Here is a 12,476-nt window from a genome sequence, read left to right on the forward strand (position 1 = left end):
GCTCATTCCTCCCTAGTTGAAACCCAACTTCTGGAATTATTTTCCTCTCACTCACCCAACCATAAAATTGATTTTGGTTGAATGTAGAGAGGAACTTGTAGGTATTAAAAGAGCTTGAGGATCCAGAGGCTGGTTTCTTGGTTTTTCTTTTCTTTGAGATTGAGCTTTTTGGTGGTGCCATTAGGTTAGGAGAGTGTGAAAAAAATGGGGGGGTTGAAAGAAAGAGAAGGCAAAACAAGATTTTGCTCCAACACCAAACTTAGGACTTGATTGTCCCAATCAAGAAAAAGAAGAAAGTAAGGGATGGAAGATGAAAAGAGAAGCGAAGGTGAGTGGTGTAGGGGTTGTCGAAGTGGGAGGGGAGATGGGCAGTGAAGCTTTTATAACGGGTGAGTGATGTAGTTCAAAGGTGGGAAATAAAAGAGATTAAATGTTATCCCACTTTGGGAAGTGGCGCCTAGCGTGGAAAGAGGCGCCAACTCTTTTCTCACAGAGTCTTCTACGTGTGTCGAGTTCCAAAGTGCAAGTACACTTTGACTTCCTTGTTTTGTGAGTTGTTTACCATGTGGGCCTTATCTTCTCTGTTAAAATTGAAACTGAACCCATTAGTGATGATAAAATAACCCCTTCACATTCCTTCTCATCAAGAATAAATTGGGTTGCAACCGATGGGTGTCCCTTGGGACACCAAACTTAATTCTTTGGCATCTTAATAAATTGGTTTCATCATTGTGTATTTAATGTGTTCATAAGAGTGGAATAACATCAATTTTTTCATTTTCTTTTGATTCAAACTCCTCTGAACTCATTAAATCACGTTCATGTTCTTACCCAAAGCATTAAGTGCTTTCAAATTGGGTGACTTGGGCTGCTCTGTGATCATTGGTGGTGGCCACACGAAACTTAATCTCTGGGCTTACTCTTCAAACTCAAACTATTAATTGTTTGTAAGCCTAGATTAAGTGGGTAAGAGGCCACACCAAACTTAGTACTTTAGCTAGTTCTCAGCCCATTCACTCATCATTTGTTATGCATTCATCAAGTTGCAACCCCCAGATAGAAAGAAATAAACGAGTGTAAAAAGGATCTAACTATCAAAGCAAATATCAAACTTCCTAATCTACAATTGCAACTAATCCTAATTACAAAAAATTAAACTATCAATAGAATTTAAACTACTTCTAAGAAAAGCAATTAAATCAAAAAGGATAAAGTGTTGGGGTGCCTCCCAACTAGCGCTTCTTTATTGTCATTAGCTTGACATTCCTTTATCTTTAGCTGAGCTTGTAGCTTACTCTCTGCTCCTCCAAGGAGCCTCCCAAGTAGTGTTTGAGTCTATGGCCATTAACAGAAAAAGTTCTCTGAGTCTTGTCTTCCATGAGCTCCACATGACCATAGGGAAACACTTTGAGTATGGTGAAAGGTCCTGACCATCGAGACTTAAGTTTTCCAGGGAAGAACTTGAGTCTTGAGTTGTAGAGTAACACCTTCTGTCCTTCAGTGAACTCCCTTATTGCTATCTTTTGGTCATGCCACCTTTTTGTGTTCTCTTTGAAGATTTTTTCATTCTCATATGCTTGATTTCTAAACTCTTCCAGTTCATTGAGTTTCATCAATATCTTTTCTCCAGCAACTTGCTCATCAAAATTCAGTAGTTTTAGAGCCCAGAAGGCTCTATGCTCTAGTTCAACTAGCAAGTGGCAAGCCTTGCCAAATACTAGTTGATATGGTGACATCCCAATGGGGGTTTTGAAGGCTGTCCTGTAGGCCCATAGAGCATCGTCTAGCTTCCTAGACCAGTCCTTTACTGAGCTTCCAACAGTTTTTTCAAGGATTTGTTTTAGCTCCCTGTTGGAGATCTCGGCTTGCCCGTTGGTCTGTGGGTGGTATAGAGTTGCCACTTTGTGTTTGACACCATATCTGAGAAGGAGTTCTTCCAGTTGTTTATTGCAGAAGTGTGACCCTCCATCACTAATGAGAGCTTTGGGAACTCCAAATCTGCTGAAGATATTCCTTCTCAAGAAGCTTATCACAACCTTGTTGTCATTTGTTGCAGTAGCTATGGCCTCTACCCATCTTGAAACATAATCAACAGCCACTAATATGTAGCTGTTTGAGTAAGAGGTTAGGAAGGGTCCCATGAAATCTATTCCCCATACATCAAATAGTTCCAGCTCTAGTATGTATTGCTGTGGCATCTCATTCCTCTTTGTTAGATTTCCAGCTCTTTTACATTCATCACACCTTGACACCATTTCCTTGGCATCCATAAACATTGTTGGCCAGTAAAATCTGGATTGGAGCACTTTTGCTGCCGTCCTTTCTCCACTGAAGTAACCTTGATATGCTGATCCATGGCACTGCCATAATACTTCCTGCCCTTCTTCGTGGGATATACACCTTCTTTGGACACCATCAGTACACTTTTTGAACAAATAGGGGTCATCCCAGATGTAGTGTTTGGCATCCTTGATTAGTTTCCTCTTCATGTGCTTATTGATGTTAGTTGGTAGCTCCCCAATAGCATTGAAATTGGCTATGTCCGCGAACAAAGGAGCTACTTGAATCATCATCAATTGTTCATCAGTAAATCTTTCATTTACTGCCATTTGCTGCATCTCTTCTTCTTGTGGGATCCTTGAGAGGTGGTCAGCTACCTTGTTCTCTGCTCCGCTCCTATCTTTAATCTAAATATCAAATTCTTGGAGCATCAAGATCCACCTTATTAGTCTGGGCTTGGATTCTTGTTTGGTAAGCAAGTATTTGAGTGCTGGATGATCAGTGAACACAATTACTTTTGAGCCAATAAGATATAATCTATACTTATCAAAAGCAAAAACTATGGCTAAAAGTTCTTTCTCTGTGGTGGTATAGTTCTTTTGATTATCATTAAGGACCTTGCTAGCATAGTAAATAACATGTACTAGCTTGTCTTTCCTCTGTCCTAGGACAGCACCAACAGCAAAATCAGATGCATCACACATTAGCTCAAAGGGAAGATCCCAGTTTGGTGGTGCTATGATAGGTGTAGAGGAGAGTTTCTTTTTGAGTTCATCAAAGGCTACCATGCATTCTCTATAAAAAACAAAAGGAGTATTTGAGACAAGTAGGTTGCTAAGGGGTTTTGCAATCTTTGAAAAATCTTTAATAAACCTCCTATAGAACCCAGCGTGTCCCAAAAAGCTTCTGATTGCTTTGACATTGCAAGGTGGAAGTAATTTTTCAATTACTTCCACTTTTGCTCTGTCTACTTCTATGCCATCTTTTGAAATCTTGTGACCAAGAACCACCCCTTCAGTCACCATAAAATGGTACTTCTCCCAGTTTAAAACTAGGTTGGTTTCTTGACACCTTTTTAGCACAAGAGAAAGATAGTATAGGCAATCAGAATATGAGTCTCCAAACACAGAGAAGTCATCCATAAATACTTCTATGAACTTCTCAATCATATCTGAAAAAATAGAGAGCATGCACCTTTGGAATGTTGCAGGTGCATTGCACAATCCAAACGACATTCTCCTATAAGCAAATACACCATATGGACAAGTAAATAAAGTTATTTCCTGATCCTTGGGGTCCACAACAATTTGGTTGTAGCCCGAATATCCATCCAGGAAACAATAATACTCATGTCCTGCCAATCTTTCAAGCATTTGATCCACGAAGGGTAGGGGAAAGTGATCTTTCCCGGTGGCTTCATTAAGTTTCCGGTAGTCAATGCACATACGCCATCCGGTCACCGTCCTTATGGGTATCAGTCCTTTCTTCTCATTTGCCACAACAGTGATCCCTCCCTTCTTAGGAACTACTTGCACCGGGCTTACCCAAGGGCTATCTGAGATGGGGTAGATCACCCTTGCTTGCCACAATTTCAACACTTCTTTCTGAACCACTTCATTCATAGTTGGGTTCAGCCTCCTTTGTTACTGCCTTGAGGGTTTGGCATCCTCTTCAAGTAAGATTTTATGTATGCACATTGAAGGACTGATCCCCTTTAAATCTGAAAGTGTCCATCCTATGGCATCCTTGTGTTGTCTCAGCACTTGGATAAGTTCCTTTTCTTGTTCCTTACTCAGACTTAAATTTATGATTACTGGGTAAGTGTTGTTAGCATCCAGATATACATACTTCAAGCTGGGTGGTAAAGCTTTTAGCTCTAGTTTTGGTGACTCTGCATCTTTGTTGTCTGTGGTAGTTGGCATGATTGAGTTCCTCATGGTTGCTTGTGGTAGTTTTCCATCTGGTGCTTGCTCCAGCTTAACGTTTTCTTCACATTGTTCTTCTCCCATGACTTCTTGAACTATATGTTCCATGGAGTCTACTAGTGCATTCTCCTATGGGTTCCTTGGGGTAACTCATTGCTTTAAAGACGTTGAAGACAATTTTCTCTTCATGTAATCTCAAGACTAGTTCCCCTTTCTGCACATCAATGATGGCTCCAACAGTAGCTAGAAATGGTCTTCCTAGGATAATTGACGTGTTGGCCTATTCTTCCATGTCCAGCACAACAAAATCAGCAGGGAAAATGAACTCTCCCACTTTCAATAGCAAGTCTTCCACCACCCCATGTGGAAACTTAAATGTTCTGTCAGCCAATTGGAGTGCCATTCTTGTTGGTTTGGCTCCCTCAATCTTCATCCTTCTCATCATGGTTAGGGACATAAGATTTATGCTAGCTCCCAAATCACACAAAGCTTTCTCAATAGTGATGTCCCCTATGATGCAGGGGATTTGAAAACTCCCTGGGTTTTTCAGTTTTTGAGGCAACTTCTTCTGTATGATGGCGCTACACTCCTCAGTCAACACTATGGTTTCTTTTGCTTCCCAGTTCCTCTTTTTGGTTATAAGCTCCTTCAAGAACTTGGCATAGAGTGGCATTTGTTCTAATGCCTCAGCAAATGGTATGTTGATTTGAAGCCTCTTAAAGATATCTAGGAACTTGAAGAACTGGTCATCTTTCCCATCTTTTCTCAGTCTTTGCGGGTATGGTGCCTTTGGCACATAGGGCTTCAAAACTGGTTTTGGTGGAGGTGTAGCTGGAATCTCCCCTTCATCCTCGCTCCTATGTTTTGGTGCAACCTCTTCATGATTATCTTTGCTTGGGGCTCCTTCCTCTACAACCTTCCCACTTCTTAGAGTTATGGTTTTGCATTCCCCTATTGGGTTAGCCATGGTATCGCTGGGAAATGTGTGTATGGAAAGTGGGATTTGCTTGGATAAAATCCCCACTTGTGCTTCCAATTTTAAGATTGCTGCACCTTGATTTTTTAGATTTGACCTGTATTCCTCTTGATTAGCATTTATCCTTCTGTCAGTTTGTGCTTGTTTGTCTATGAGGGAGGAGACTGCCCCTGAAATTTGGGATGACACTTAGAGTGTGGGTCATATGGTATTCTGGATGAATTGTGCACGTAATTAGCTTGTTCCCAGTCACCTTCAGATTCTGATGCATTACCTTCTTGTTGAGGAGTTTGGTCCTGAATGACTGAAGCTTGGTTGGCCTCCATCCTCTTGGTTAAGGTTGCTATTTGAGCTGCAATTGCCTTGTTCTAAGCTAACAAAGCATCTACAGAGTTGAGTTCTAGCACTCCCTTCTTCTAAGTCCTTTCTGAGGCATAGAAATACTCATTTTCAGCTACAATCTCAATGACATCTATGGCCTATTCAATGGTTTTCTTTATGTTAAGTGAGCCTCCTAAAGAATAATCCACTGCCTTCTTTGCTTCATAGGATAGTCCCTCATAAAAGATATGTAGTTGTACCTACTCATTGAACATTTCTGGTGGGCATCTTCTTGTCAGATCTTTGAATCTCTCTTAGGCCTCATAGAGTGTTTCTCTATCTTGTTGTCTAAAAGTTTGCACCTCAGTTCTTAGTCTATTAATTCTTTGCGGAGGGTAAAATCTTGCAAGGAATCTTTTCACGACCTCCTCCCATGTAGTTAGGCTATCCTTGGGAAATGATTCCATCCACTTTGCTGCCTTATCTCTGAGTGAGAAAGGGAACAAGAGTAGTTTATAGATGACAGGGTGTACCCCGTTGGACTTTACAATATGACATATCTTCAAGAATATGCTAAGATGTTACCTCCTCCCACGTAGTTAGGCTATCCTTGGGAAATCATTCCAACCACGTTGTTGCCTTATCTCTGAGTGAGAAAGGGAACAAGAGTAGTTTATAGATGTCAAGGTGTACCCCGTTGGACTTTACAGTATCACATATCTTCAAGAATGTGCTGAGATGTTGATTAGGATCTTCTTGGGCACTTCCTCCATATGAGCAATTATTCTGAACAAGTGTAATGAGCTGAGGCTTTGATAAACCCATATTTTATGATATATTTTGTGCTTAGTTTGAGTGATTTATTCAATTATTCACCCACTTATTCATATTAATTGCATGGTTTTACTTTTCCTTCCTTATTATGTGATGTATGTGAAAAACATGTTTCCTATGCTTTAAAATTAATTAATTTAATTACCCTTTATTATCATTCGATGTCGTGATTTATGTGTTGAGTAGTTTCAGATCTTCTAAGGTAGGAATGACTTAAAGGATGCAAAGGAAACATACAAAAATGGAAGGAACGCACAAAACGGAGTTTCTGAAGAAACTGGCAGCGACGCGACCGCATGGACGACGCACCGCATGCCAAGCGCAAAGAAGCAGCGACGCGGCCGCATGACTGACGCGGCCGTGCACCTAAAGAAGAACGCCTATGACGCGGCCGCGTGACTGACGCGACCGCGCAACAAGGAAAGCTCCAATTGACGCGACCGCGTGACCCACTCGGATGCGTGACAGAGGCCATGCACCAGAAATTGCAGAAAGCATACATAGCGAATTCTGAAGCCCTTTTTGGCCCAAATCCAAGTCCAGAAGGCATAGACCAGAGGTTATGAAGTTGGGGGAATGCATCCATTCAAGGAATCTCCAATTTTTAGTCACTTTCCATGATTTAGGTTTAGATGGAGAGAGGTTCTCTCCTCTCTCTTTAGGATTAGGATTTAGATTTAGGATTTTATTTGCTTTGAGGATTACCTTTTTATCAGGTTCAATATTCCTTTTTCATTTCTTGCTTTTCAATTTAGTTTATGAATTCTTCTATGTTACAGATTACTCTTTCAAATTAATGTTATTTGAGGTATTTCAGTTAATATTGCTTTCTCTTATTTATGTTATTGATTATTCCCAATCTGAAGACATTTTCATTCCAGTAGAATTAATTTACTTTTCTCTTTTTGGTCTTGGTTAAGAAATCAGTAACTCAGGAGTTATCTTAGCTCAACATAATTGATAACTGTTATCTTTGCTAATTGAACTGAACTTCAATAATCCCAACCTTTTCTTAGGAAATAAATAGGATTCGAAGGTCAAATTAATTAGTCCCTTGACTTTCCTTTGCTTGAGCCAAGGTCAACTAAGTGGAATTAAGATTCAACTTTCATTATTATTGACAAGAATAACTAAGTCTGGACTTCCAATTTCTCATACCTTGCCAAAGGGTTTGCTTTACAGTATTTATTTATTTTAATTGCCATTTAAATTATTTGCCATATTCATTCCTCACTCTCAATCCCAAAACACACTTTTTCATAACCAATAATAAGAACATACCTCCCTGCAATTCCTTGAGAAGACTACCCGAGGTTTAAATACTCGGTTATCAATTTTAAGGGGTTTGTTACTTGTGACAACCAAAATGTTTGCACGAAGGGATTTCTGTTGGTTTAGAATCTATATCTACAACGCGACTATTTTTATAAAATTCTTTACTAGCAAAAATCCTAACGTCAAAAATGGCGCCGTTGCCGGGGAATTGCAAACGTGTGCCTTATTATTGGTTATTGTAAATATTTTTCTTTTACTTGTTTATTTGTTTCTCCTTTTTCCCCCTTATTTCTGATAACTACTATGAATTGTCACCCCTCTCGCTTTGAGTTTGGTTCTAACTTTGTTGAAGGAAATAGAAACCACAGCTGGAATATGCATCAAGGTCAGACCAATCAAGGATGGATGGAGACAAGAGGATCTAATCAACCCTTTAGGCAACAACACCCTCCAAGATATCATGGACAACGACCATTCTACAATGCATACCCAGCTGAAAGATTTGGTGGACCGCCTAGTAACTACCAACAAGCCCCACCCTGTGCTCAGAGACCATCCTCTCGACATAATTTTGAACCACCATACTCACAAGCTTCCTTTCACCATTCGCCACCATATGATCCTTATCCGCCCCAATGCCAGTCCAATTACTCCCAAGAACCACCACTCTCCTACGCACCATGTCCATATCCATCAAGCCAAAAATCACAGGTTCGCTTCGAGGAATCAGTAAATCAATTCAATGCAACCCTTCATCAACTGGAGCAAGCAATAAATCAATTATCTTCCAGACGTTCAGACACTCAACAGACTCCCATGGCTTCATGTGGAGAATCTAATGAAGAACGTAGCACGAAGAAGACACTAGAGACTCCAGTGGACAGCATAGAGTATAACTTCGTACTGGAACAAGTAGAGGACGCTGTCATTATAGAAGAAGAAGAGTTGGTTGATGATTTAGGAGATGCTGAACCTCCTAGGAAATACAGAGTCATGGAAGACCCCATCAAGGATGTTACAATTGACGCAAAAGAGGAGGTTGTACAGCCTCCAATGCAGATATCTTATGAAGAACTAGACGGAGTAACTCAAGACGCATGTTTCCTTGATGATGATAGTCACCAGTCAAGTCCCCCTAGTGATGAACTTGCTCCCGCAAGTGAATTCTTTGAGACAGAAGAATCTTCCCCAAGTGATGGGGAAGATATGGAAGACTTTGACCAGGACATGGCTGGAATGGAAAAGGTTTGCAAGGAAGTGGAGGAATTCACTGAAGACCATAAGGGAGTAGAGCTTGCAGAACCACTAAAAACACTTATCCCAAGGCCACTACCAACCAACACCGACTTCAAGTGGGTAAAATCCTTGACTCTTATCTTTATTTTTCCACTTGAATACGGTTTACTTGAAACAGATGGCCAGCTTAGAGCTCTCTGCGGCTTTAAGAGTAAGAGGGAAATGGCTCATACTCAGAGCTAGTGCACAAGGTTCAATAAGGTTCCACGCTTCAACTCGAAGTACAAGGATTGGTATCATGCTCAATCGAATGGATCTCGGAAAACGTTTGGTCATCTTGGTGAGAATCTAATTTCCAAACCGCCCGGATGGAAAAGAATAGATCAAAACGAAAGCAGATTTGGAACCAAAGGTTGGGATCCTGGAATATATTCTGATATTCATCACCGCGGGAGCCTGAAAATCTGTTTGAAGCTGCTCAAAAGCTTCACATGCCTAGTTTGGGACCCCGAAGGCTACTGCAACTCCAAACATTGGTGGAGATTTCTGGATGAGTTCAAGCACAAGCCACCATAACAAGAAGCTCCTCAATTGTCCAACTTAAGGACTTTAACTAAAAGTGCTAGGTGGGAGACAACCCACCATGGTATGATCGTTCCTTTTTTCATTTTTATTTAGTTTTATTTGTTTTCAAGTTTTTCATTGAACCTGGAATTACTCATAACATTCATATAATTTTGCATTCTGCATACTGCATATTAAAAAAAATGCCATGTGACGCGACCGCATCAGCGATGCATCCGCATCGAAAGTAGAGGGGAGAAAATAAAAACGAACTGAGAGTCACGCTGAAGCGTGGCTGGAGGCGTGCCAGTGGTACAAATCGTCCCACGCGACCGCGTCGCTGACGCGTCCGCGTCACATAGGCATAATGGCCTTCCACGCGACTGCGTGCCCCACGCGGCCGCGTGCCCTGATTTTCGACGTAAAAAGGGTGCACAACAAATTATTGTGCGAGAGTGGTGCTGGATTGATGCTGGACGGACAATCCCTATCACCCGACCGCGTCGCCGACGTGTCCGCGTCGTTCCTTTCTGAAGCCCACTCACGCAATCGCATGCCCCACGCGATCGCGTCACCCCAAATTTGGTAAAAATACAAATTCGAACGGAGAGTTATGCGAGCGCGAGGCTACCCTCGCACCAGTAGCATAACCTGAGTCACGCGTCCGCGTGACCGACGCGACCGCGTCGACTGAATTAAAGCGCAATCACGCAAACGCGTGCTCCACGCGGCCGCGTCGCTTGCACCGCACAGCTCAATCCAAATTTGCCAAATATCTTATCTTTTCTTCCCCCAATCCTAATTTTTCCCTCCCTCCTCTCTTACTCACTTCTTTCCCTTCTCATTCTTCTTATCTTTCATTTTATTTATTTGCATATTTCATTCATTGCATTTTAATTTAGTGCATATTTTTCTCTTATTTTCTAAATTTTTTTTATTTTTCCTTTGGTGTTGATTTTCTTATTTAACTGTTGCATCTTCTCTGGTATAATTTTTAGTGACTTGTTTTACAATGTTGCGTGATGCTATTTTTCTGTCAATGTCAATCTTTTATGATACCTGTATTCCTTTTGCATTGACATGAACTTACATTGTCTTTCATTACCCACTCTCTTTCCCATTGTTTACATTTTGTACCACTGGCATGCCATGGCTTCTATTGTTTTCTCACGTACATGTTGAAGCTTCCATGTAAATGAGACCCTTATCATTTGGCATTAACCCAACCATACTTCATTTATTTTCTTATCTTTATTTCTGGGTTACTTTTCTTCCCTATTTTCTTCCAGGATGGCCACCCGGAGGGGAACCGGAAGACGTTTACATGGGAAGACAAGACAAGTCCATCTGCACAATCTTTGGAGTGAAGCATTAGTTGGAACAACCCCCGCCCACCTGTACATCTCAACATGCACCAAGGACAGTGCAACCTTTAAGTGTGGAGAGGTCGATACCGATCTCTACAGGTTAGTTAGTCCTTTCTCAACACCAATTTTTGTTTTTCATTGCTGAATTTGCATGTTTGTTTCTCTTTGTGCATATTTTACCACTTGGTTAAAGTAATATTTTCTTTTTCAAGAAATTTTTATAATATTTCACTAATTTGAATAAAATTTTTTGAAAAACCTGTTTGAAGAAATCTAATTTTGGAACATAGTTTAGAGCTCGAACACACAAAACCAGTAAGATTTTGAGCCTATTTGATTGGTTGCATTTTATCAACCAATATTTTATTTTTGGTGTGTGTTTCTCTCTCTAAAATTGTGATCTTTGTCTTGCTTAATTCTATATTTCCATTATTTGATGTATGCATGCACTTATATGATTGAGGTCTTGTTTCACTAAGCTTACATACCCTTATGGCCTTACCTTTTATTATCCTTTGCAAACCCATGTTGAGCCTATTTTACCCCTTGTTCCTTACTTTAGCTCATCACTAACTCTAAGCGAAAAACAATAATGTCCCTAATTTGAATCCTTGATTAGCTTGGACTAGTGAGAATGCTCATGAATTAAGTGTTGGGAAAAGTGGGTTTGGAAACGTTTGGTTTGGGAATTGAGTATGTTAGACTTTGTGTGAAAATATGAAAAATGTTAAGAACATGTTTATGCATTCAAAACCTTAATCATATGCATTGAGAAGAATAAAAAAAAGAAGCAAGTAATAAAAGGGGACAAAATGCCCCAGGTAAAATAGTTAGGTGGAAAGTTTATGTTAATTAAGGATTCAAATTTTAGTCCACCTGGCCAAATACAATCCTGCCTTGACCCTAACCCCATTACAACCCTTAAAAGACCTCTTGATTTGTGTATTGGTGCATTGAATTTTTGTTGATTGTTAGATGAAGAGCAAGCTATAGAAAGCAAGATTAGTAGAGAATTGAGAGAATTGACCCTAGACACTTGAGTGTTAGAGTGATATACACTACCAGTAAGGGTTCAACGCTTAATTCTATGTTCCCTGCTTTCATGAGCTATCTTCTTCTTGCGAGTTATTTGTATTGTATTTTGTGCTTTGAATTAGTGAAACCCAGTTCATATTTATTCTTGAAATATTTATTTACTTTTTCACCAAGTAGGTAGAATCATTTTAGCATGTAGTTGCATTCACATTCATAGGTTGCATTGCATGAGTCTTGCATTTCCCTACTCATTTATTTGGTCTCCTTGGATTTAGCATGAGGACATGCTATTGTTTAACTGTGGGGAGGTTGATAAACCCATATCTTATGATATATTTTGTGCTTAGTTTGAGTGATTTATTCAATTCTTCACCCACTTATTCATATTAATTGCATGGTTTTATTTTTCCTTCCTTATTATGTGATGTATGTGAAAAACATGTTTCCTCTTAAAGGATGCAATGGAAACATACAAAAATAGAAGGAAAGCACAAAACGATGTTTCTGAAGAAACTGGCAGTGACGCGACTGCATGGATGACGCGGCCGCATGCCAAGCGCGAAGAAGCAGTGACGCGGCCACATGACTGACGCGGCCGCGCACCTAACGAAGAACACCTATGACGCGGCCGCGTGACTGACGCGACCGCGCGACAAGGAAAGC

General features: G+C 40.4%; 1 protein-coding gene across 1 annotated transcript; it reads right to left on the reverse strand.

Moving 5' to 3' along the window:
- Positions 1–1,274: 1,274 nt before the first annotated feature.
- On the reverse strand, positions 1,275–5,172 carry LOC110278643 (uncharacterized). Its single transcript, XM_021136886.1, has 5 exons — positions 4,791–5,172; positions 3,628–3,835; positions 2,796–3,075; positions 2,037–2,687; positions 1,275–1,877 (listed from the first exon to the last, which is right to left on the reverse strand). The coding sequence occupies exons 1-5, from the start codon at positions 5,170–5,172 to the stop codon at positions 1,275–1,277; spliced, it is 2,124 nt and encodes a 707-aa protein (XP_020992545.1).
- Positions 5,173–12,476: the final 7,304 nt, after the last annotated feature.

Source organism: Arachis duranensis, chromosome 3 (assembly GCF_000817695.3).
Source record: "Arachis duranensis cultivar V14167 chromosome 3, aradu.V14167.gnm2.J7QH, whole genome shotgun sequence".
Taxonomy (NCBI): Eukaryota; Viridiplantae; Streptophyta; class Magnoliopsida; order Fabales; family Fabaceae; genus Arachis; species Arachis duranensis.

Excerpts from the sequence above, each read along its gene's own strand:
- LOC110278643 (XM_021136886.1), bottom strand. The coding sequence starts at position 5,172 with ATGGCTAACCCAATAGGGGAATGCAAAACCATAACTCTAAGAAGTGGG. Across the intron at positions 3,836-4,790 it reads CATAGTGTTGACTGAGGAGT|ATAGCCCTTGGGTAAGCCCG; the intron begins GTAGCGCCATCA and ends ACCCCATCTCAG. Across the intron at positions 3,076-3,627 it reads GAAAGATTGGCAGGACATGA|AGAATGCATGGTAGCCTTTG; the intron begins GTATTATTGTTT and ends TGTTTTTTATAG.